Here is a 21,777-nt window from a genome sequence, read left to right as displayed (position 1 = left end):
CCTGTCCTCTATGCATGTTTATTAGTGAATGAATGAACAGGGAACTAACTTTTGTATTGCTTTACTTTGAGCAATGATGAGGGCAGAGAAATACTATTTTTAAACAGTAGGGAAGAAAATTCAGCTTTTTCTTTGAAGTCCATAGCTCTCTACAGCTGGGGAAGACTAACGAGGTGATCCAAGTGTGTAATTGTAAAGCTACTAGAAGCCTGATGGATGAAATTCATGCAAGAGTAGGCCTTTGCTGCTAAAGCCGGTTTTGCTCAGTGGATAGAGCGTCGGTCTGCGGACAAGGGCATGTACCTTGATTGTGGGCACATCCCCAGTGGGGGGTGTGCAGGAGGCAGCTGATCAATGTTTCTAGCTTTCTATCCCTCTCTTTTTCTCTGTAAAAACTCAATAAAATAAATTTTTTTAAAAAAAGAAAAAGAGTAGGCCTTTGCAGCTGCAGGGCTACCTCAGTCCTACAGCTGCAGCCCTGGAAGGTGGTCTGGAAGGACATCTGGATGTTTGGCCGATTTGCATAATACACTTTTATTATTATAGATACTAACTTAATGTTCTTAATCTTACCCTAATAATATAGTCCCTTGTGACAGTTCAGGTGCTTGGCTCATCCCCCTTCTTTTAGAGCCTTGATTCCATGGAAGTTATCATGAACTAGGATAGCTAAATTAAAGATAGAACCTTTAGGCCTGGCCGGTTTGGCTTAGTGGTAGAGCGTCAGTGGGGTCTGAAGGGTCCCGGGTTTGATTCTGGTCAGCGTACATGCCTGGGTGTTGGGCTCGATCCCCACTAGTGAGTGTGCAGGAGGTGGCCAATCAATGATTCTTCCTCATTGATGTTTCTCTGTCTCTCTTCCTCTCCCTTCCTCTCTGAAATAAATAAGAAAATATATTTTAAAAAAGGTAGTACCTTTAAAAGCAACAGCTCATGGGAAGTAGCTACTAGTTAATGATTTTAGGATTTTAATAGTGACAGGAAGGGCAGGAAGAGGAGAGAAGCCTTGTTCCCTGCTGGCAGGAGGGAAGGAGCCTGGGTGGCTTTTTACCTTCCACGCAGTGGGAAGAAGGGTGAGTTAGGTTGGGGACCTGTTGGTCCTTCCCCTAGGAGCTGCATTGTGATGTCAAGCAGAGTTAGGCTCTTGTAACTGCTGCCCACCACTTCCTGACACTACTGATTCTGTCTCAGACCTTGGGCTGTCAGCATCCCAAGATGACTCAGTCAGTGTCCACGTCTACTTTTCTTTGGAAAATTAGTGAATCCATGAATTTGGAATTTAGTCAGAATCTCGTGCAACTGGTGTCTTGAGTTAGTTACCGAGTCTTGGTTACCTTGTTTTCCTTTTCCCTGCCATATAACATCAGCCACACAGATCATGGTATTCAATAACCATTGGCTCCTTTACGCCTAAGTGATGGGAACATTTTAGCAATGTTTAACACCCAGCCTGTAGGAGCAAGGAAAGCGGGGGATGCCAATAGGAAGAGCTGGAGGATCCTGTAAGAGGCCACTGTGGCTATCTGTGAGGAGAAATGTTTTCCTACTCCAAGTCTTCTCTGGGTCTGGCCTTGCCACTCTATTCGGTATCCCACCTTTGATTCATGTGTCGCTTGTTTTGACCAGTTGAATCGTAGACTGTTTTTGAAGGAGTGGTATTTAAATCTCCAGTGTTACAGTGCTAGATGATTCCCTGGGGACTTCTCAGTATGGTATGTTCTGAGCCATTGTTATGTTATTGTATGACCTTTTTGAGTTACAATAACCCGTTCATCTGGTCTTTTGGGGGACTAGAAGTTACTTCCCAGATAATTATTATTACTATTTTAATATTTTTACTGATTTCAGAGAGGAAGGGAGAGGGAAAGATTGAAACATCAATGATGAGAATCATTGCTTGACTGCCTCCTGCATGGAATAGAACCATGCCCTCATGGTTCACAGGTCAGCATTCAACCAATGAGCCACACCGACTGGGCCCAGATAATTATGTATTTGAACATCAAGTCTTTAAAATTTAGACTTTTGGATTTGTAGCTTGATAGCATATTTTATACACTCACTTTCCTAGGAGGCGTTGCTGGACACACTTTACTGTTTCCTTGGTGATTAAGACTGTCATGAGCATCGTCTAATATGCTCTTGGTCTGTAAGGTGGCTGTTTCTTTGGGGCTAGTGGGACTGTATAGGACTTGATAAATTGCTATATAGTTGAATTCTTATTCCTGCTCTTTATAATGCTTCCTCTTGCTCCCCTACCCTCTTCCCTCATGGTCCTTCCTGCTTTATCCTGGGAACCTATACCTTCTACTGTCTCACTCCTGTGTTTTGCAGTTTCTATTAGGCTTTAGTTAAGTAACCAGATAAATATAATCAGCTCTAAATAAGACTAAATAAACTGAGTTAGGGCCTGAGACTCTGGCTAAGTTAAGAAACTTCAGTGTTTTTTCTTTCTGAAGTCAACTAGTTTTTTTAAACTTTTAAGTGAATAAAAAGCATAAGCTTGATGGATTTTTCTAAAGTGATAATACATCGCTGAAACTGGTTTGGCTCAGTGGATAGAGCGTCGGCCTGTGGACTGAAAGGTCCCGGGTTCGATTTCAGTCAAGGTCATGTACCTTGGTTGTGGGCACATCCTCAGTTGGGGGTGTGCAGGAGGCAGCTGATCGATGATTCTCTCTCATCGATGTTTCTAACTCTTTATCCTTCCCTCTTCCTCTCTGTAAAAAATCAATAAAATATATTTATTAAAAAAAAGTGATAATACATCAACCTGATCAAAAAATGGGACATCAGCAGCATCCAAAAGCTCCCTCTTTTGCCCCTTCCCCTAAAAGGTAACCACTCCTCTGACTTCTAACACCATTGATTTTTTTGTTGTTGTTGCCACTTCTTGAATTTTATTATGAGTAAAATAATGCAGTATATATTCTTTTTGAAAACAGCCTTATTTAGGTGTAATTTACATGTCATATACTGCACTCATTTAAAGAGCACAACCCAAAGGTTTTTGGTATATTCATAGTTGTGCAACAATCAATTTTAGAGCATTTTTATTATTCCCATAGGAAACCCCATATTCATTTGCAGTCACTCCTCATTCCTCCCAAGTTTGTCTCTTTAGATTGACCTGTTTGGACATTTCATAAAAATGGAATCATGTAAATGTGGCCTTTTGCATCTGGCTTCTTCCACTTAGCATGACTTTTTCAAGGTTCATTAGTTGTAGCATGAGTCATACTTCCTTTTTATGGTGGAAAAATATTTCATTATATGAACATACCACAGTTTGTTATCCATTCACATGTTGACAAATATTGGGTTTGTTTCCTTTTTTGGTTGTTATGAATAATGCTCAAGTATGAACATTCATGCACAGATTTTTGTTTGGCCATGTTTCATTTCTCCTGTGTATATTTGCCTATGAGTGGAATTGCTGGGTCATATGGTAGGTAACTCAATGTTTTAACGTTGAGCAACTGCCCAACCATTTTCTACAGTGTATCATTTTACATCCTCACCAGCTTTGTATGAGGGTTTCTAGTGTTTCTGTATTCCTGACAATACTTGTTTTTGTCTGTCTTTTATTATGGCCACTCTAGCGGGTATGAAATGGTATTTCATTGTGGTTTTGGTTTGCATGAAGTATGTATACTTTGTGTCTGGTTTCTTTTGCTAAAATTTATTGTAAGAAAACGTCAATTTTGATAAGAATATTATTTAAATTATTGTGGAAAACTTGGAAAATATGTATAAGTTAAAAGAGGAGAATTGAAAATGTGTAAATATTGTTTGGCTTATTACTTTCTTGCCTTTCCAAATCCCTTATCTGTGTGTTTCCACATAATTGGAATCAAACTGTATATGATATGATTTTATTTCATATGGTATTATGAGGAGTTTACAAAATCTTCAGATCATTGTTTGGTGGCATAATAACCTGTTTTGATGGTTTCTGGTTGCATGAACGTATATTTTACATAAAGCTATCATTTTTATGAGCAGAAAATGGTTATTATCCATGACATAAACGAGTTATTAAAATCAGTAAGATAACTACAATTACTTTAGGCTATTTTGTAGGATATATAGAAGTGAAATTCCTGGGTCAGTGGTTATCTGTTTTGAAGGTTCTTCAGTCTAACACTCTTCCAACTAAGCTATTTCAGCCAGGCCTTGTTTTGAAGGTTCTTAAGTTGTGTTTGTTACCTTATTTTACAGGATTGTGCCATAAATAGTGTGTAAGGATGTCTATTGTACCCTCTGTTGCAGAATAGGCATCTTTACATTGATAAATGAAAAATCGCATTTTGTTTTAAATTGCATTTCCTTGTTGATAATGAGGTAGGGCAGCTTTATCTGTTCTTTAAAGTAGAAGTACATGTATACAAAGTAATAGTTCAGTAATTCAGGGAATTGCCCTATTTTTGATTACACAGAATTTTCTGTTCTTTATGTATTTATGCACTCTTCCATTTAGTCTTCACATTCTACAGGCAGATGACCAAGGCCTAGACTAGCTAGAATTGGTCAATGTTGGGGCAGGCCAGGCCAGGCCAAAGCTAGGAAGGTTTTAAATTGTTCTTTGCTAAGAAAAGCCTGAAGCCACGTTAGCTGGAGACTTGCACCTGTTTTTATGTGATCTGTTTCTTGTGAGGGTGGGTGAACTGGCGGAGGCCAGGGTGGATTTGGAGACTGCCTACTATGTGTCTGGCTTAGGAGTCAGTCCGGCTTACATGCATAGCATTGGGTGTGGAGAAGAGGGGTATGGCAGGACTGGGCCTTGCATCTGCAGCCAGTTAAACTTTATTGAGAGTACTCTGGATTTGTAGCACTATGAACTCATAATTTATGTATGCTTTAAGTCAAGGCTATTTCCAGAATATTTGGATCCCTTTATAAAATTAGCTGTTTGGTCAAAACATTTTAGAGTTGTTTATCATCAAATACCAATAGATTCAAAATCAAGACTCTGTTGCCTCTTTGCACATGTGTGTGTGTTTACACACACATACTGATTATAGAAGACATACTTACTTGTCTTCTCTACACCTTTTCTTCCCCACCATGTGCCATCTTCAAAAATGGGTGGATCATTTTCATTTCACTTCTGTCCCAAAGAGGAGTGCCACTTAATCAAGAACATAGATTGGCCCGCTGGTCTGGCTCAGTGGTTGAGCATTGATCCATGAACCAGAAGGTCACTGATTGGATTCCTGGTTGAGGAGGCGTGCAGGAGGCAACCAATAAATGTTTTTCATCCATGTTTCTATCTCTATATTCCTCTCCCTTCCTTTCTCTCTAAAATCAATAAAATCATATTTAGCCGAAACTGGTTTGGCTCAGTGGTAGAGCGTCGGCCTATGGACTGAAAGGTCCCGGGTTCGATTCCGGTCAAGGGCATGTACCTTGGTTGCGGGCACATACCCGGTAGGGGATGTGTAGGAGGCAGCTGGTCAATGTTTCTCTTTCATCGATGTTTCTAGCTCTCTATCTCTCTCCTTTTCTCTCTGTAAAAAATCAATAAAATATATTAAAATAAATAAATAAATAAATAAATACAATTATATTTAAAGGCACAAACTCTTCTTTTCCCCTCTATTTTCCCCTAATTTTTCTTTGATGCTGTCACATTTTCCCTCCAGTGATAAGATCCAAAGCTTGTTTTTGGCTTTAGGATTTGGGTTTAGGATTAACATGGGCAGAGAACTGTAGTGTCAGACTCCCTAGGTCTGTCTAGCAGAGAAGAAAGAAATTCTCAGTGGAGTGCTGCCTATTTCACTGGGATGAATTTTTGCTATCCCCATCCTTAGTGCATATGATTGGGGTTCCTTGCCAAAATTCCAAGGTGTGCTATAATCAGATTATTCTTAAGTATCACCTAGTTATTGTTATCAACAAATTTATTTTAGAAAATGTGCAAAATACAGAAACACGTGAAGAAGAATCACCTAACACTTGTCATTCTAAGATAATAACACCTAAGATAATGCTTTGGTGTGTATTAAAAAAGATACAAGACAAGAGTTATTTAAAATGTATTTTAAAAGTTTGAAATCATGTTCTTACATAATTTTGTATCTTTTTTTTCACTTTATTGTATTATTTATTTCTTCATGTTTTCTAAATTAACTTTCTCATGTCTATAAAACTCCATAGTAGGAATTTATCCAAAAAGGTAATATACAAATTGAACATCACTCCAACACACAAAGATGGCCAGCAGGGGAGGGCAGTTGGGAAGGTCCAGGCCTGCAAGGGAGAGCAGTTAGAGGCAACCAGGCCAGCAGGGGAGAGCAATTAGGAGTGACCAGGCTGGCAGGGGAGGGCAGTTGGAAGGGAGACCAGGCCTGCAGGGGAGGGCAGTTGGGGGGAACCAATCCTGCAGGGGAGGGCAGTTGAGGGCAACCAGGCCAGCAGGGGAGGGCAGTTGTGGGGGCCCAGGCCTGCAGGGGATGGCAGTTGGGGGAACCAGGCCAGCAGGGAAGGGCAATTAGGGGCGACCAGGCTGGCAAGGGAGGGCAGTTAGGGGTGACCAGGCCAGCAGGAGAGGATAGTTAGGGGCAACCAGGATAGCAGGGGAGGGCAGTTAGGGGCAATTGGGCCAGCATGGGCTTACTTAGGCGCTGATCAGGCTGGCAGAGGAGTGGTTAGGGGGTGATCAGGCTGGCAGGCAGAAGTGGTTAGGGGCAATCAGGGAGTCAGGCAGGTGAGTGGTTGGGAGCCAGCAGTCCTGGATTGTGAGAGGGATTTCTAGGCAGTCAGACATTGGAGAGGGTGCAGGCTGGGCTGAGGGACACCCCCTCCTTCGTACATGAATTTTGTGAACTGGACCTCTAATCTAACCTAATAATATGCAAATTAACCACCCACTTCGCTACACAAACCACACCTAACAGCCAATCAGAGCAAGTATGCAAATCAACCCAACAAAGATGGCGGTTAATTTGCATACACAGAGAGAGGGAGTGAAGACTGAAGACAGCATAGCAGGAAGAGGGAGGGAAAGTGGAAAGCAAGGCGGTTGTGGCTGCTGGAAGGAAAGCACTGGCAGCACGTGCGGGGTGGGGCGAGGTGTGCAGTGGTGGCACACATGGCCGTGGGGGCGGTGGGCGTGGTGGAGTGGGAGGGTGGGGCGAGATGTGCAGTGGTGGTGGCAGCACGCACAGCCAGGGAGACGGTGAGGTGAGGGGTGGGAGAGGTGGTGGCGGCGGCGGGGCGGAAGCCTGCCAGAAGTCTTGCAGGAATATTCCTGCAACAGGTGCCTAGTATATATATAAAAGGCTAATATTAATATGCTCAGTGTCCGTCCAACAGTAGCTATGACGTTCACTGACCACCAGAGGGCAGATGCTCAATGCAGGAGCTGCTGAGCTGCAGTGATTTGGCAGCGGTGGTTCTCGGGTGACACATCCCGAAACCAGAGAAGAGGGAGCCCAGTTTCTCCCGGGGGCCCGCTGGGGCCAAATGCTTCTACCTTTGGCCGTGGGTTATGTTGTTGCTGGGGCACTGTCAGCCCTGAATCTGGTTTCCCGCACACCTGCGTTTGTGTTCCACAGCCTGTCCGACAGCAGCTTTGCAGAGAGCTGGTTTCAGCCTGATCCCTGCAGGCCAGGCTGAGGAACCCCACCTGCTGGAGGGACCCTGCTCATTCTGCAGACACCCTTTGAGCCACAGTGCCACCCCAGGTACAGCTGACCTGGGCAGGGACCACGGGAGGTTGGCTCCAGGGCATGTCCATCCAGTCTCGCCCAGTCCCACCCAGACCCACCCAGTCCTGCTCCCCCCGTCACCTAATTCATGTCCTTTCAATGTGTACGGATCTGTGCACCGGGCCACTAGTACATAATAATTTCTTAGATATTTAGATGAATTTTCTAGTTTTTCTTTTTTGACTTTTAACTGTTGAACATATTAAACTTACTGTATGACTCTACCTTTTAGTTACATCAGGACTAAGTGTTAGCTTTTTAGATTGTGCTGATTGTTAGCCAAAATTTTTTCTTTCTCAAAAAACAAAACAAAAGAAAGGCATTATTTTTGGAAGAATCTTAGATTGTGTTGGAAAGCAAGAGGCCCCAAAAGAAGACACCCTTGTGGCAGGACAGACCTCCTCCTCACAGCAGAGCTGTCACTCCCCTTGCGTTAGCTGAGGAGAGGAGGCCGCGTTCTCCACAGCCAGATCCTTGTCTTTTGTTGGCTTTCTGTCACAACCGCAACCAGGACACTCTGGCGGGACAGAAACCTTCACAAGCTGCAACTTGATCTTCTGACATAGTCTGCATTCCTCATTATGCCTCAGATAACGACATCTCAGTGAGCTAAACATCTCAGTGAGCTAAACGGCATTTTTGTTTCTGGGCCATATTTCAGTTGTAGGGAAAATGCAAATTACAACAAAATGAACACCGATTAACAAGGATTTGTTTAAAAGCAAATAAACTCCCAGAAGCCTCAGACTTGGTGCAACTGTAGTTTAGTTTCCTACACGGGTTTATGTCTGCATGGAGAACTGACACTCAGAATGAAGAACCCCAAGGCCTGTGTGCTCCTGAGTTGTATGAGGGAAGGGAATTGACAGAATGGTTTGAAGGCTGTTTCCGTAAGATGAGGTTGAAGAATAATGGTAACTTTGGACAAGTTACTTCACTTCTCTGAGTTCGAACGTTTTAGTAATAATAATTACACAGCATAGGGAATTTTCAAGGGGTTGATTTTATAGGAAATAACACCTATCAACAATTAGTATAATGCCTGATACATTATAAGTACTCAACTATTAACTGTAATTGTTACTCTTTGTATCAAGCATTGCATTTGTTAGGTGTGGGCAGGGGATATTGAAAATATCCCTATCATTGTATAGTGGTGGAGGCAGATAGGATATTGTATTTCCTGATGATATGAATAAAATGCAGTGTAGAAAGAGCCTCTCCTAAATGTGAGTGCTTTAGAAGTGAAGCTGCAGAAGCTGTTCCAGTGTGGCCATGTTCCTTCTCCGTCTTAGCTTCCCATGTGAATTGTTAAAAAAAAAATCACACTTGATAAAAAGTGGGCGGTGATCAGATCCCACCATAGGCCTGTATCTGCTGCCAGGACATGGCTTTATTTTTAAAATTTCCCAGGTGATTCTGATGTGTAACCAAGAGTCAGGTGACAAAGCCTTAGGTATTTTTTCCTTTGCTTTCTCTTTGGGATTTTCCAAATATGGTGGCCTACAGCACCAGAGGGTATGTCTTTTCTTTATTCTTGACTTTTGAAATTTATGTAACAGCAGCCATACAGAGTTTTAGAATTTATGATGCTTTATGATTGAAGCGCCACAATAATATTTTTAGAAAAATATTGCCATCACCATTTTGCAGAAAAGATAGCCAAAGCTCAGAGAAATGCTAAGTAAAAAGTGGAAAGAAGACTTGAACTCAGGTGTTCAGGACCAGTCTCTCTGTTCCTATTGCATTTCTAGTGGGAACTCCTGACCACTGTCACATACTTGGGGGTCTTTTCTTGTTGCTCTGTTTTGTTCCTGTATAGCTTATTGTCTGTTGGGAAGTCTTGGCTCCTTGTTCATCTCGCTGAACCACTGTCGTAATTTCTTTTTTTATATTTCATCCTTTTATCCCGGCTCTAATGCTCTTGACCATACTTCTACTTTTAGTTATAATTTATTTAACTGGAGTAATCCATTCTCAACCCTTTTAGACAAGATATATGCCTTTTCCTAGTCTGTATCCTAAGCAGTGAATTTGTCACCATGTCTTTGTGGTACATACAAGTTTGTTTAATCTTCAAAGTTAGTTTTACAGCAGTCAGATAGCTCTTGTTTTCCATGTCTGTTTAGTTCCCGAATTTGGGTCATGAGAACTTGGATGCAGGGATATCTTGATTTGAGTTACTCTGTGTCTATAAAGGTTAAGGAACTCTGTACCAGAAATAACTCATTTTTTCTTTTTTTTATAAAAACATATCCAACATTTTGTGACTATCTTTTTAAAAAAAAATTAAATATATTTTTTATTGATTTTAAAAGAGGGAGAGGGAGAAGGAGAGGAAGAGAAGCATCAATCGGCTGCCCTCCTGCATACCTCCTACTGGGAGATCGAGCTGCAACCTGGGCACGTGCCCTGACCAGGGATTGAACTGGTGATCTCCTGGTGCCTGGGACGACATTAAATCATAGCCACACCGCCCAGTCTCCCTGGTTTTTTTTTTTGACCCCTATTACTTTTCTTTCTCCTATAACATACTAAGGCTGGTTATTAGATTACTAGAAGCCCAGTGTATGAAAATCCATGTACTGGAGGGGGACTTCCCTCAGCCTGGCCTGCCCTCTCTCAGTCTAGGAGCCCTCAGGTGAGGAAGGCGACAGCCCCATCACACCTCTGCTGCTTCCCCTGTTCTGGTTACCTGAGCCCAGGGCCGGCTGGGGACCTGAGGGGACTGGGGCAGGCACAAGGAGCAGCCTCATCTGCCCGGGGGCGGGCCCTGTCGTGCTGCCCTGTGTGTGTGTGTGTGTGTGTGTGTGTGTGTGTGTGTGGCTGAGGGGACTGGGCGCTGAAAGAGGAGCCTTTGTGTCTGTGTGTGCAGTGAGGTCTCCTGTGACCTTGCCGGCAGTTTGTGATGTGATGACTGAGGGTGAGGTGGACCCAGCGCAGTCTGCCCCAGTTGCAGAGGGCTGTGGAAGTGCCGGTGGCCTGTTTCATCGTGCCCCACAAGAATCTTGCTGAGCGGCTTTAGCACAGCCCCTGGGACATAGTGATTTGGGGTAAATGCTGGATGAGTTGAAGTGATAGTGGCAGGAAGCATAAATCAAGTTGAATGCAAGCCTGATAAAGAACTTAATATTGACTCCACCCTGAAATTTGATGACATTGTCCATAAATATTTGCTCTGATATATAATGAAGCATTGAGGTTAGGCTAATCTGTTCCTTAGAATGCAGATGCTGAGGACTTCCCCTGCTCCCTCATTGGAAACAGTGAGAGAGGGTCCCCAACAGAAGCTGGTCATGCTTCTGGCCATTTGTGTACCCAGCGGTGTGCCAAGATACTTGTTTCTACCCTTGCTGTACCCAAGACTTCCTCTTGCCAGTTGTCCTCTGCTTCCTCCACAAACAATACACATCAAACTTCCCCACCTTCCTGTCTGTAACTTCTCCGAACCATTACATATTCTTACCTGTTTCTGTCTCTCCCACTTCCTTTTTAAGGCAGTTTACCTATTCTGAATCCTTCCTTCTCCGCTTACTGAAGAATCACCTTTCTTGTCTTGGCCAGGTGGCTCACTTGGTTGGCGAGTTGTCCCATACACCAAAAGGTGGCATGCTCGATCCCTGGTCAGGGCACAAACCTGGATTGCAGATTTGGATCCGTGGTCAGAGCGGGTGCAGGAAGTAGGCAACTGGTAGATGTTTCTCACAATGAAGTTTCTCTCCTATTCTCTCTCTCTTTCCTCTCTTTAAAACCAATACAAAAAAAAAAAGAAAAAAAGAAAAAGCATCGCCTTTCTTCAGGTGTCTCTTTTCAGTTAGCTTCTACCCTCACCTATAAGTGCCTCTGCTGTGTCACTCAGTCCCCCTCTAGGGGGTCACAGCATCTTTTCTCCTTCCTTTCAAAACTCAGCTTCTTGGCTATGAAGAGTGGTCTTCTTTCACCCTCCCTGTCTGCTCCACTGAAATTGCACAGGCAGGCAACCTCTTCATTTGCCATTCAAAGGACCTGTCTCCCTGCCTGTCTTGACTTTCCTGCAGTAGTTGACTTTGTTGCTTTCATCCCCTGGAGGTTTCCCCTCCCTCTGTCTGTGTGCTGCCATTCTCTTATCTTTTTGGCTTCTTTTCTGTGACTTGTACCTTCTGTGCTAGCATTCTTCAAGGTTCTGCCCTGGCTGGGTTATTGCCTCTGCTCACAGGATAGGGATATGATTCTCTGATTTAACTTCCAGCTCAGGTGTCTTCCTGAGCACCACACTTAACCTCACTTGGGATCCTGTAGGTACCTCAAACATAACGTGTCCAAAGTGCTGCAGTCTTCTGCTGTTCCAGCATCATTGTCCGCCTAAGTCAGACACTGAAAATGTGGTGTCTCCCGCAAGGTAGCGCCACCAGTCACTTGTTTCTCTTCCATCCTGAGTCAGTGTGGCTAGTGCTGGTGTTTTTTCTTGATCCATTCCTTTACTAGGAATTCTCTTTCTTTTGTAGCTCACCTTCTTGCAATGTCCATACCGATGGCTCTAGTTTTGATTCTCCTAAATGAGAACATAAGGCCACAGACCAAGTCATTTCAAAATTAAGAAAGATACCAAGATTAGAAACTGCTACAGGGAGACTGAATAAGGTGAGGGCTGAGAAAGAAAAAGTTGGACTTGGTGATTTGGGTGGCACCTGACTCGGGTAGAGGTTTTGTCCTGTGGTGGAACCCGCCCCCCCCCTCCCCCCCCAGGAAACTGGGGTGAGGATAGCCTCTCTCCTCTGTGTACTGCGTCTGAGAGGGCATCCAGGCGACATCCTTGTTTGTCTTCAGGGCCCTCCCTTTTCCTTGCTCGCTTCATCAGTAGTAAGTTTTGCCCATGACACCTCAATATGATCTCATTTTTGTCCTGAGCTTTTCCTTCATAAATTTGAATCTTCGTAAATTATCTTTGTTTCATTGACATCTAATTGACCATCAAGTTGTGGTGCTTCTTTTCATAATCAAATTAAAAATCTATCCCCTTTTAATTTCTGTTACCGTGATCTTTATTGGAAAACTACAATGGACAGCTTTTATTTCTTTGGTTTACTTCATCCTTCAACTTTGAATACTATTGATCACTTTCTGCCTGGCTCTCTTCTCTTGACTCTTGGGGTCTCCATTCTCCTGATTTTTTTTGCCACATCTTTGATGACTTTTTTGGTCTTCCCTAAATATATTGTAGCTGTCCTCTGGGCTCCATCTCATGATTATGTCTGGGTGATCAGACATACTCAATGGTTTTAACTACCACTCATCTGGTGATTTCCAAATCTTGTCCTTAGCACAGACTTCCATGGAGCCCAGATCTGTATTTTTCACTTGTTTACCAGAGACTTCTACGTGGAGGTTCTGCAGAGCTGCGAATGCAGTGGATCTGAAAGGGAACTAACTCATCACTCTCTTTCCCAGACTTCTCCCTTTTTATTGTGTCTTGATGCAGGTACCGCCAGTTGAGCATCATCCAGATAGACACCTGGGTGGCACTAATGCCTTCTTCCTCACTTCCCACATCCATTAACTCACCCAGTTCTATTGATTCTACGTATTTAATTTCGAAATCTCAGATTTGGCCTCACATTTCTGCCCTCATGCTTTAGCTCAGACCCCCATTATCTCATGCCTCATCATTTCATTTGTCTGAACTGCTTTCGCTTTGTGTAGTTGTCTCCCTACTTTACAAGTCCAATATTCATAGTCAGAATTTGAGTGCTTTTACTCATTTACATGTGAAATGTTTTGCATGCGTTCTCACTTAACCATCACACTAAATCATTGTCCTTTCCACTTTGGAGGGAAGTTAGCCCAGACCTCCCACATAGTAAGAGGCAGGACAGAATTTGGACCAAGGCTACATGCTCCAGAGCCCATGATCTTACTTAAGTTCAGCTTAGCCTTTCCCTGGCTACCTGCTCCCATATCCGAGTCTTTGAAAGCAGGACACTATCAAAGCCCATTCTCAAAGTCCAACTCCTGGAGGGGCATTAGTGAAATACATTATTTGGAAGTCTTCTATAAGGAAGATTCGTCTCTTCCTCCCATTTATTTACTCAATATATATGATGTTGGTTTCCTTTAGCTGTATTCCTAAAAGTGGGATAGGCACATTTAGGTGTTCGGTGCCTGTTCGTGGGGGTGAATTTACAGCGAGCACCTGTTCTCTGTTGTTTTTTAGTTGTTTTTAGCACCTGCTTTTACATTGCTCTTCCGGGGGAGTCCTCTAACACCCTGAGAGCTTGCATCCCTCCCTCTTTGGGAAGTGGAGCAGTTTATCACAGAGCTGGGACTCACACTCTTCGTGCTGATTTATGTGTCTATCCAGAGTATTGTGTCAAAGAATGCCCTGCAGTACCGGGGGAATTCCCAGCACGATGCCCAGGAGTTTCTGCTGTGGCTTTTGGACCGAGTTCACGAAGACCTCAATCATGCAGTGAAGCAGAGCGGCCAGCCTCCTGTGAAGGTGAGGGTGCCCCGCCCAGCAGCCAGGGAGCAGGGCCCAGGGTCCCTTCTCCCAACCCTCTCAGGAGCTGTTGCAGTCTGCACTTAGTTACTGTGATGGCATTGAGTGAGCTCCAGGGGAGGGTAAGTTTCATGGGCACTTAGAGGATTTCTCACACTGGCTACTGTGTTGGGAGCCTGAGGTGCAAAGGCACCGTCCAGGAGTTTACAGTCTAATGAGAGGGCACACGTTTGCCTATATGAGTAACTTTAGACTAAAATTAAGTGGTTCCACCTCACTACACTGTTATTAAAGTAAACACTTGCTTTCTAGTCCAGTGAGACCCATAGCCTAGATCACTGGAATGGACATAGTTAAACAGGAACAAGTGTAGGAACTGAACCCCAGAATATTCGTACTGAGAGTGATTTATCCTCAATTTTTATGCATGTAGCTTCACTATGATGGGTAAAATGATTTTTATAATGGAAGTAATTAAGATAAAGAGTTGCCTTTCTTGCCGAAACCGGTTTGGCTCAGTGGATAGAGCGTCAGCCTGCGGACTGAAAGGTCCCAGGTTCAGTTCCTGTCAAGGGGCATGTACCTTGGTTGCGGGCATATTCCCAGTAGGGGCTGTGCAAGAGGCAGCTGATCGATGATTCTCTCTCATCGATGTTTCTAGCTCTCTATCCCTCTCCCTTCCTCTCTGTAAAAAAATGAATACAAAATATTTAAAAGGAAAAAAAAGAGTTGCCTTTCTTTTGCAGCTTTTAAAGTTTTTGGTAATTCTGCTCAGTACCTCAAAATTTAAATTTCTTGTTTCGGTAAGTTGTTAAATTATTCCAATTCAAGGTCCTTTTGTGCCCGAACACTGTTCTGTCATAGAACTCTATGCTTGTAGCTGACTCTCTCCCCTACCAGACTCAGAGGAAGTGTGTCTTATTTTTGCACCCTAAAGCCCTCTTCCGTGCTCTCTGCATGTAACCGCAGGTCCTTGGTGACTGTTAGTGGAGAGACATGGAAAGGTTAGTGAAAAGAAGTAGAGTGACTAAGTACCCACATCAGCAGCTAACACATGCTAGGAACTCCGTGGTCGGGATTAATTCCTGGCAGAGGTTAGAGCAGGACATTGAGAGTTGGAGGGAGATTGGAGGAACCGCCTGGAGGGGCTGGAGAGACGGAGATGTGGGAGGGCTGTGAAGAGATGAGTTCTGTGACCCACGTCCTGGCAGCTGTGTTCTGGTTCCTTTAGCAGATACCTTTCCCTGGAACATCTGGACCCGATGCATAGCTGAATAAGAAGTCAGGGACATTTGTGCCACTTTCAGGGTCATCTTCAGTCAATAATTGGTACTTTCAGTCTGTGAAATTGTACTTTCTTCTTTTAAGCCACCATCAGAGTCTGATATGATGCCTGAGGGACCATCTTTTCCTGTCTGTAGCACTTTTGTACAAGAACTTTTTCAAGCCCAATACAGGTATGAGCAAATTAAATTTCCTTTATGTTGCCTGCGTATGTGGTTGTAGGTGATTGTAATGTGGTTGTCTTACATTTTGTTTTTTGAAGATCCTCCCTGACATGTCCTCATTGTCAGAAGCAGAGCAACACTTTTGACCCTTTCCTCTGCATTTCTTTGCCAATTCCTCTACCCTACACAAGGTAAGAACAGATTTAATAAAATTAAAATGGCACATTTCTCTGTGTTCCTTTTCCTCTGTAGGCTCTTGTAGGCTTACTTATTTAGACAAGTAATGGGATTAATGACATGTTACTTACCAGCATTGTTAAAACCTTGCAGGAATTTATGCATGCCTGTTTGAGATTGCAGGGTGCATGCGACAGGTGTGTGTGTTCACTTGGTCATCATCCACAGCATGGGGAAAGAGAAAGGCTGTTGAGTGCCTTTTAGATTCCCTAGAACCTCACCTTGCACTTTTAGTTAATTGCTTTATTTGAACTGTTTCTCAAGACTTCCAAGTATTGATATGTTATACTTTTGTTTTTTGAAGCTTACTTTTCCAGAGGTCTCTTAATTATTGTTAACTTCAGTTTTATGTTGATTTCCAATCAGGTGTGTTTTGCTTCTATATTTTAGTTGAAATAAGCAACTAATAAGAAGATGTGACTTTGATCTGTACAGGCCTCTCTATGTCACCGTAGTGTATCAAGGAAAGTGTTCACACTGCATGCGGATTGGCGTGGCCGTGCCTCTGTCTGGGACTGTCGCCAGACTTCGGGAAGCAGTGTCTCTGGAAACAAAGATCCCCACTGACCAGGTATACGCCTGCGAACACTGACTGCACAAGGAGCCCGGAAGGGTGCTTTCTGTCCTCCGGGGATTTTTAACAGTTCTCTGCCAAGTACGGTTAGATAGAAATGTCAAACCAGTTGCTTCTGTGGTGAGGAAAAGGAAAATTAAGACTCAGAGAAGAAAACTGTACTTAAAACCTTTCCATGTTTCTTAAATTGTGTGTACTAGTACAATTTTAAAAGGAAAAGCTGTGACTTTATTTATAATTACTTAGCCCTCTTAATCATCTGGATGGAGGCTTATATGGGAAGAACATCCCTGTGGGATTTGAAAGCCAAAGAGGCTTAGAGAGCGTGAGCAGTGGCTCTTGACAACCCTTTGCCATCATGTGATTAGATCGGGTATCTGGCTAGTTCCTGCATATAGATGCTCAGCTCTGTTTGTTCTCTGGTTAGAGCTGGACCCATCTCTTACTTTATTTAGAAAGAAAAAGAAATTTGTGTATTCCTATCATTTTGGGTAAATTTTTGGTATTTTAATTGGCCTGTTTGTGGCATGACATATTTTTGCATACATTCTTTATTCAGTTCACTATTATGAGTTTATTTGGAAAAACATTCCCTATTAGGATTTACTAAGGAAAGATGATTCAATGACTGAGTAGATCACTTCTGGAAGCTTCCATACTTTCATAGGAAAGCTCTTATGTACTTGGACTGCCAACAGCCTCATTTCGGAAGTTATTACAGTAAAACAAATAGTAGTGTTGCCCTAAGAAGCAAATATCACACATTTTCATAGACCCAGCACTGGTACATTTATAAAGTGTTTACATTTTTCCTTATACTTAAGAGCACATTGATTCGCTTTTTTTCTTCAAGATAAGGGGAAAGGCAGAGAGGGAGGGAGACTTGGGTGTGTGTCCAAGGCAAATCTCGTTGTTTCTTTAAAGCTCTCAGTAATGTCTGGTTCTTTTTGCATGCACTTTGGATGAGTGATACAATTATAAGTTTTTTTGACCTCATTGTTCTTGCTGGAGAAAGTGACTTATGTGTACATGTTCGCCTGCAGAAAAACAATGTGGTCATTAAAGTCCTGGACAGAACATATGCCAGGAGTATTTTCCTTGGACTGTTTGTGGACACTGCCACCATCCCCTGTCACCTCACAGACTCATTATGTTTGTGTTAGTAAAGGAAACCAAAGGGGTCCAGTCTGAACCCTTCATTGGAAGGAGGCTCAGAAAAACCATGTGACTTGTTCAAGGTCACAGGGCTGATTGGTGGCAGGCCGGGACTGGAACCTCCTCATGCCCAACCAATGCAGTGCTTTTCCACTAGACAGTGCTGCTGAGCATGTAACCAAGTCCCTGAATGTCTCCATTGTTTTACCCATCTTTTGTCTTTCTGAGTTACTGTGCAAACTCAACCATTTCAGAAACAAAACTTAAAAGTATCTCATATAAAGTATCTAAGAACTAGGGTTACCAACTTTAATTTTATACTGTAAATTCATTTCTGTTTTTTTCCTGTGAGTATACATTTATTGTTTTATAAAAATGAACTCATTGTTCGTTACCTTGCTTCTTATTTACTTAGGAGATTTTTTTTTCATGTTAATGCAGTTATTTATAGCTCATTCTTTATAATAGCTTTATCATTCCAGTAGGGCTATAATATATTTAAGTAGCTCCTATTGTTAGACATTTGAGTGGGTTTACATTTTTTCCTAATACAAATATTGATGGTTATTTGACATTTTTTAATCTGGAAATAAGAAAGTTTAATGATGTAGGAGTCAATCTTGGAGCCAGATGTGGACTCTGTCATTGCCAGAGATTGAATATTTGTATCACCTCAGGCAGGTCACTGCCTTTTCTAGTTTCTTCCCCTGTGAAACTGGGGTAACTACCATCTCCTGGTCTCTTCTCCACCAGAACTCAGAGGAACTCTGGATTTAGTGCCACCACATTCTGAGAATAAAATACATTGCTCTTCAGTGACGAGATGCTGTGCTTCCAAGATACTCTTATTAAAGGAAAATAATGTGGGCCCTGTGATGTGTCAGAGGCCTCACAAGTTAGGTCCTGATGGTCTGGGGAAATTCATGGAGAATTTGGAGATCCATTCATATTGACTTCCTACTTATTCAGTTATTTACATTTTCCCCATTTTTAGATTGTGTTAACAGAAATGTACTATGACGGGTTCCACCGTTCCTTTTGTGACACAGATGACCTGGAAACAGTCCACGAAAGCGACTCCATTTTTGCCTTTGAGACTCCAGAAATATTCAGGCCTGAAGGAATTCTCAGTCAGAGAGGTAAATGAGCATATATTTCCATAATGCCACATAATAGGTGTATGGGTCAACCACTGCTGCCTTTTCAGATGTCTGTTACATGATAGCATCATTTTTAAAATTGTGGTAAAATACACATAACACATTTTTATATCTATCTATATATAAAAGGCTAATATGCAAATTATCTCCTCGGGAGTTCAACCAGGAGACCAGGAGTTTGATCGCTCACTATGATGTGCGCTGACCACCAGGGGGTGGTGCGGAACCAAGGAAGGCTCCAGCCAGCAGTTGGCAGCCGGCGAAGGAAGGCCCTGGTTAGCAGCTGGAAGGCTCCAATTGGCCCTGATCCTCGGCCAGGCCTAGGCACCCTACCGGTGTATGAAATTCATGCACCAGGCCTCTAGTAATGATATAAATTTTATGGTAACATATTTTCCTAGAAGAGGACAGTTCTTACTGCTTTAGGCAAGGATATTACCTGAACTCCTAACATTTCTGAGACTGTTTTCTCCCTTCTGTGGACCCTTTGCCACCTTATTACTCGAATTATTTATGTATTGCTGTAAATTTCTTTTTGTATTGTGCTTACCAACTCTTGATGCTCAGTTTCTAAATTCTAAAACCTTTAATGTAGAAACCTTCTCTTGATACTTGCTTTTAAGAAATCTGACACAAACATGTTGCATGCTTTAAACTTTCCCCATCTCCCCTTGTCTCCCCAAGAATCCCTTTCTCCCCCCCCCCCCCAAGCAATCACTTTCTGTCTCGATACATTCCCCTCATCTAGACATGAATGGAATCATAGAGCATGTCACCTTTTGTGACAGACTTCTGTCCTTTAGCATTGTTTCAAGGCTCATCCATGCTACAGTGTGTATCAGTCCTTCATTCCTTTTTATGGCTTAATATTATTCCATTACATGTATGGACCACATTTTGTTTGCCTATTTATCTGTCAGTAGACATTTGGGTTGTTTCTATCTTTTGGCCATTATTAAGTAGTCCTGCTGTGACTATTCATGTATAAATTTTTTTTTAATAACCTCTTTTCATTTCTTTTGGGTTATATAACTAGAAGTGGAAATGCCAGGGCATATGGTAATTCTCTTTAACTTTCTGAGGAACTATCAAACTGTTTTCCATGGCAGCTACATTGTCTTTATTTCTCACAACAAATAGATGAGGGTTACAATTTCTTTTGATTCTTGTCAACATTTTTTATTTTCTGTTTTTTTATTGTGGCCATCCTAGTGAGTGTGAAGTAATATCTCATTTTGTGGGGTTTTTTTGTTTGTTTGTTTGTTTGATTTTTAAGATTTATTGATTTTTTTACAGAGAGGAAGAGAGAGGTATAGAGAGTTAGAAACATCGATGAGAGAGAATCATCAATCAGCTGCCTCTTGCACACCCCCTACTGGGGATGTGCCTGCAACCAAGGTACATGCCCTTGTCTGGAATCGAACCTGGGACCTTTCAGTCCGCAGGCTGACACACTATCCACTGAGCCAAACTGGTTTCGGCTCTCATTATATGTGTTTTTTTGTTTTTGCCCAAGGGCAAAGGTGGCTTTTATTTCCTCTGTTGAGGAAGTAGGGGAGGGCAACTTCCCCAAGCACACAAACCTAGCAAATGGGTGGTGTGCCCTCAGCGGAAGGGAGCAGAATGGTCATTCAGAAGGGGTCCTCCAAGTCCCACTTCCTGGCTCAGACTGCAGGATGTGTCTCTTGAGAGTCGCTCCCCTTGGGGTGCCAGCTCCTGCATGAATGGAGGCATAAAGAGGTGTCTGCTGGTGTTCACCAAGAGTAAGGGGCAGCAGGTGCCCTGACTGAAGGGAGCAGAGGATTAGGGTGGCTGACCCCACACCCATTGTCTGCCCAGGGTGATAATTGGCAGTGTGACTCTTTGGAGAAGGGCCAGAGAGGCCCGAGTCATTGCTTGATCTGATGGCTGGTCCTTTAAATGTCTATCTCAAACTGTGACTCTTCACCACCTGCGGGTTTTACAGGTGGTTCTGGCTGGCTTCTGTGGGGGACTCGTCACTTACAGGGCTAGTGACCCCCCCCGAATAGTGGGCAGGTCCCATGGGATTGTTTTGGTCACAGGTGAATTCTGACACGCTGTCAGGAACTTCCGGTCATAGATGATCCTGGTACCTCCTTGGGTGGTGGTACTGTACTGTAGAGGGCGGGGGGCGGGGGGGGGGGCGGCCGCAGGAGCTGCATGCTGTCCCTGAGGACCACCTGGTAATGGCAGGGATAGCCTGGTGTGGGGTCTGGCTGCAATGCTGCCCCGAATGTGGTCTTCCTTGTGTAGTGCCAGCAGCCAGAATGTGACCTCCAGCCCCTGCAGCCTTGCTCCGGCCCGCCCCCTCATTGGAGTTTTTATTTGCATTTTCCTAATGATATATGATGCTCGTCACCTTCTCATGTGGTTGTTGGCCAGTTATATATCCTCTTCAGAGAGATGTCTGTTCAAGTCCCTTCTCTATTTTTAAATTGAGTTGTTTATCTTTTCGTTGTTGAGTTGTAAGAGTTCCTTATGTATGCTGGGTACTAGACCCTTATCAGATATCTGATTGCAAAAATTTCCCCCATTCTGTAGGTTATCTTTTTACTTTATTTTTTGATAAGTGTCTTTTCTTTTTCATGAAAATTTTTATTTTTAAGTTGCAGTTGATGTATAATATATTAGTTTCAGGTGTATGACATTGTGATTAGACATTATATAACTTATGAAGTGATCACCTCAATGAATCTATACCCATCTGACAACATATATACATATTACAATATTATTGACTACATTCCCTATACTGCACTTTATATCCCCATGACTGTTCTGCAACTACCAGTTTGTATTTCTAAATCTCTTCCTCTTTTTCACCCATCACCTCAACCCCTCTCTCATGTGACAACGATGTTCTCTGTATTTATGAACCTTTTCCTGTTCTGCTTGTTTGTTTATTTTGTTTTTTAAATTCCACATTTAAGTGAAATTATCTGGCATTTGTCTTTCTCTGTCTACCTTATTTCACTTAGCACAGTAACCTCTAGGT

General features: G+C 42.8%; 1 protein-coding gene across 3 annotated transcripts in view; it reads left to right on the top strand.

Annotated features, from left to right (window-relative positions):
- The window catches only part of USP31 (ubiquitin specific peptidase 31), a 73,164-nt gene that overhangs the window by 18,268 nt on the left and 33,119 nt on the right, over positions 1–21,777 (top strand). For 2 of the 3 annotated variants that reach the window (XM_084882701.1, XM_084882700.1), the window contains exons 2-6: positions 14,050–14,187; positions 15,556–15,644; positions 15,734–15,826; positions 16,308–16,443; positions 18,596–18,740. The exons of the other annotated variant lie outside the window; for it this stretch is intronic. In XM_084882701.1, coding sequence (XP_084738827.1) covers positions 14,050–14,187; positions 15,556–15,644; positions 15,734–15,826; positions 16,308–16,443; positions 18,596–18,740 — 601 coding nt within the window. The remainder of the gene's footprint in view (positions 1–14,049; positions 14,188–15,555; positions 15,645–15,733; positions 15,827–16,307; positions 16,444–18,595; positions 18,741–21,777) is intronic. 3 annotated transcript variants of the gene reach the window in all.

The sequence above is a fragment of the Pipistrellus hanaki genome, assembly GCF_964339955.1.
Source record: "Pipistrellus hanaki genome assembly, chromosome: 4".
In the NCBI taxonomy this organism is placed as follows: Eukaryota; Metazoa; Chordata; class Mammalia; order Chiroptera; family Vespertilionidae; genus Pipistrellus; species Pipistrellus hanaki.
Note: the sequence above shows the minus strand (reverse complement) of the source record. Positions and strands in the feature narration are given on the sequence as shown.